The sequence below is a fragment of the Psammomys obesus genome, unplaced genomic scaffold, assembly GCF_907164565.1.
Source record: "Psammomys obesus unplaced genomic scaffold, mPsaObe1.curated_primary_1811, whole genome shotgun sequence".
In the NCBI taxonomy this organism is placed as follows: Eukaryota; Metazoa; Chordata; class Mammalia; order Rodentia; family Muridae; genus Psammomys; species Psammomys obesus.
Genome location: NW_026585686.1, coordinates 3,393,404 through 3,396,798, shown reverse-complemented (window position 1 = coordinate 3,396,798; position 3,395 = coordinate 3,393,404). Strand labels below are relative to the sequence as shown.

The 3,395-nt window shown below is 33.1% G+C and overlaps 1 protein-coding gene across 2 annotated transcripts in view; it reads left to right on the top strand.

The window, feature by feature from the left end:
• Nucleotides 1-3,395, top strand: part of Cntln (centlein) — a 292,210-nt gene that overhangs the window by 184,120 nt on the left and 104,695 nt on the right. For both annotated transcript variants that reach the window (XM_055629436.1, XM_055629442.1), the window contains exon 14: nucleotides 1,732-1,823. In XM_055629436.1, coding sequence (XP_055485411.1) covers nucleotides 1,732-1,823 — 92 coding nt within the window. The remainder of the gene's footprint in view (nucleotides 1-1,731; nucleotides 1,824-3,395) is intronic.

Sequence of the window (3,395 nt, the reverse complement as noted above, 5' to 3'; positions counted from 1 at the left end):
GAGAGAGAGAGAGAGAGAGAGAGAGAGAGAGAGAGAGAGAGAGAGAGAGATAGGCCATTTTCTTGACTAGGTCCTCTTTCTTCAGTTCCCATGCCTGAGGTGCTCAGACTAAAGTGGCTAAGAGTGTGTTCCTTGTTTCACCGCACAGTATGAGCCTAACTGCTTCAGTATTGTTATAAAAGGTATAGAGGAAAGAAAAATCTTTCTTAGCGACATCCACAGGTGAACATGCACAGCCATTCTGCCCAGCATGCCTTGTACAAACCTAGGACCAAATACTCAGCAAGGAAACTCTTTTAAAAATAATTCTTTAGTGTTTATTTTATTAACAATATATAGATGTTGGTAGTACTCTATGCTTTGTGAATTTGGTATTATTATGTTATTTTTAAGGATAAATATCTCACTCAGAACTATAGGAGGTATTTAAATGACTAGAACAGATGAATTATATTTGCATATTATTTCTATATTATTGAAGACTGTTGTAAATGAATTCAGCACCATGGTGTTAGGGGACTAAAAAGAGAAGCTTGGGAGCTGATAGATCATTATCAAGGTAAAGGTAAGTGTTCCCCAAGAGGCAAATTTTACCTATTCTAGCTTTTATTATCCTTAGGATAGTGTTCTACTTATTTCATGAGCACAGAAGTTTTAATTGAGTATGTCATGTTTCAAAGACAAAAGAAATGCCTAATTCACTCTAACAAACTTGTTAGTCACTGTTTTTATCAGGAGGATTTCTACTCTACAGAGAATACTATTGTTTTCTCTTTCTTTGTTGATAAATCAAAGTTTTACACTGATCTACAGCAGTCAGGCTTTAAAGCAAAAGTAAAACAACACAGATGCATACCCTTAGCGTTGTGCATTCTTTCTGCTCCCTGTTTGGTTCTTTAAGAACATTGTTCTTAAATGTAATTTAGGAAGTTAATAAAGAATGGTAACTTCATCACTGTTACTTAACTAGAAGGAAAACAGTTATTCATAGATTTGGGTAATTTTTATTATTGTTGAATAATTGATGACAGGGTTCCCTTAACTTGGTAAATTACTTGTAGGTTTTTTGCTGTGCTAAGAAGGGTATAGTAGGTAGTTGCCAGCCTGTGCAGGAGTGATTTGGCAAACAAATTCACTTGTGAATATGGGCTTGTTTCTGAGGAAGCCATAGCTCCTCCACAAATTAGTTTTTTATGGTTTAACTCACCTATACAGGGCCTTTCCCAGAAGGAAAGGTTAGTGCGCTGTTCTGGTTTCAGTGTCCAATTCTGTTAGTTTGCTTTATTCAGCAATCACTGTGATCCTCCTGGCAGGGAACAGGGTCAGCAGAACAAAACCAGTAGCACTGTAGATAAAAACAAAACAAAACAAAACAAAAAACAAAAAAACAAAAACAAAAAACCCAGTGAATTCTGCTTTTAAGGTAAAGGTGGAATAGTCTACAAAAGAATGAACATTGAAATGAAAGTCTAGCATTGTTAACCCACAGAACTATTATACCTTTGAAAAACTTAACACTGCTGGGAAAAAAAAGTGACACCACAAAGATACATAATTATGTGACAAAATACTTATGAGAAAGGTCATCATTTGATTCTGGCCAAATACTTGCACGAAAAATAGACTTGATTATTCATAATTGAAAAACTGCAAAACCTTTCCCCTTAAGACGACAGTGCAGTATTTCAGCAATATATGATGTACCATAATATATTATTTATTTGCTTCCAGAACAACTCTTTAGACACCCTGAAGATGCTGGGGTCAAGAAGAGTACTCCAGAGAAGAATGAGAAAGCAATATCAGAGCAGACATTAGAGAAGGTATTCTAATCTTTAAGATATTGAGCTGACCAAGTTAAATCTGAATTTTACCATAAAGAATTATATTTTAAGATGAGGGCTCATGAACTCATACCTTGTGTGAATCCTTAATTTAAATTCATAATTCAAAATCATTGGCTTGCCAGAATGTGGTAAAGAAAAATCAATGTTAGTAAAATAAATGTGTAAACACTTATGCTTCTGTGGACATAGATTAAAAATATTTTTATAGATGGAATGTGGAAATGAAAAGAAGAGAAGTTAACAAAATTTAGAATATATGTGCTTATTAGTTATATGTGAGCAGTTCAAGTTAAAACAGGCCAGGAGACTGCTCTTTTGCAACAGGCAGAGATTGTTTTTGTTTTTGTTGTTTTGTTTTTTGTTTGTTTGTTTGTTTGTTTATAGCTCTGCCACAGTAAAGTGCTAATATTTTTATAATTTAAACTTGCAAATGTATGTGACTTATTGCCAATAAAACTTGGCCTATGATTTATTATAGTTTTCTTTGTTTTAATAAGACAATCCATGTCAACCTATAGTCAAAATGGAGCACTACTACCATTGATGGTAAAATACTGTTTCAAATTGTAGCATTTATCTTAATTTATTTATTCTTTCAAAATATATTATCTGGTTCAATGGAGTGGTTTCAAGTGTGTGAACACTTCTTGGTAGTATTACTAACCGTTTATCTTTAGATAACTTCCTCTTTTATCGTTATCTAGCTACTGTGGATTAGTTTGGGGTTTACTAAAACATCAATTCATAAACAAAACTGGAAATTCACATACATATAAACAATTTCACTTTACCTACCTTTATCTTTTGTACCTGTACATTAACTTACGGGATTTTCTCATGAACTACAGCAATTATGTTCTTCCCTAGCCTTGGCATATTGTCCTATAAACTCAGAACTACTGAATGACACATACCAGGTTAACATAGTAGGCTAGAGTATGAGACATGCTCACATTTATTAAACTTGAAGCAAAGTAAAAAAACCGAAGCCATCTGTGTGCCATCAACCTGGATATTACAAAGTTTACATTAATGTATCAGCTTTGTTTCAAAATAGCATTTTTGATGTTTTATATGATTTTATTTGTATATATTCATAATCTGTGACTATTCCTATAGAGAAGAAAGCCTGAAGAAACTATGACTTCTTTCTATTCTCCACAACTAACAAATAATATTATGGGTCAAGATATGCATTTAAGGCCCACAAAAAGAACAGTAATTATTTTCATTGGACTTAAATCAAAGTAGCATATTAATTTCTTACTTTTAATATTGATTTTGTACAATTGTATCAGTCATCTGTTTAAGTCTTCATAGTTAAATTTATAACTTTTAACTAGGTAATGCTTACATTTGTGTGGTATTAAGGGTTGAATTTAGGGTCTTACACATGCTAGACAAGTTAACTACCATAAATCAATTTGCATGTCATATGACAGACAGACAGAGACAGAAAGACAGACAGACAGACAGACAGACAGACAGACAGACAGACAGATAGATAGATAGATAGATAGATAGATAGATAGATAGATAGATAGATAG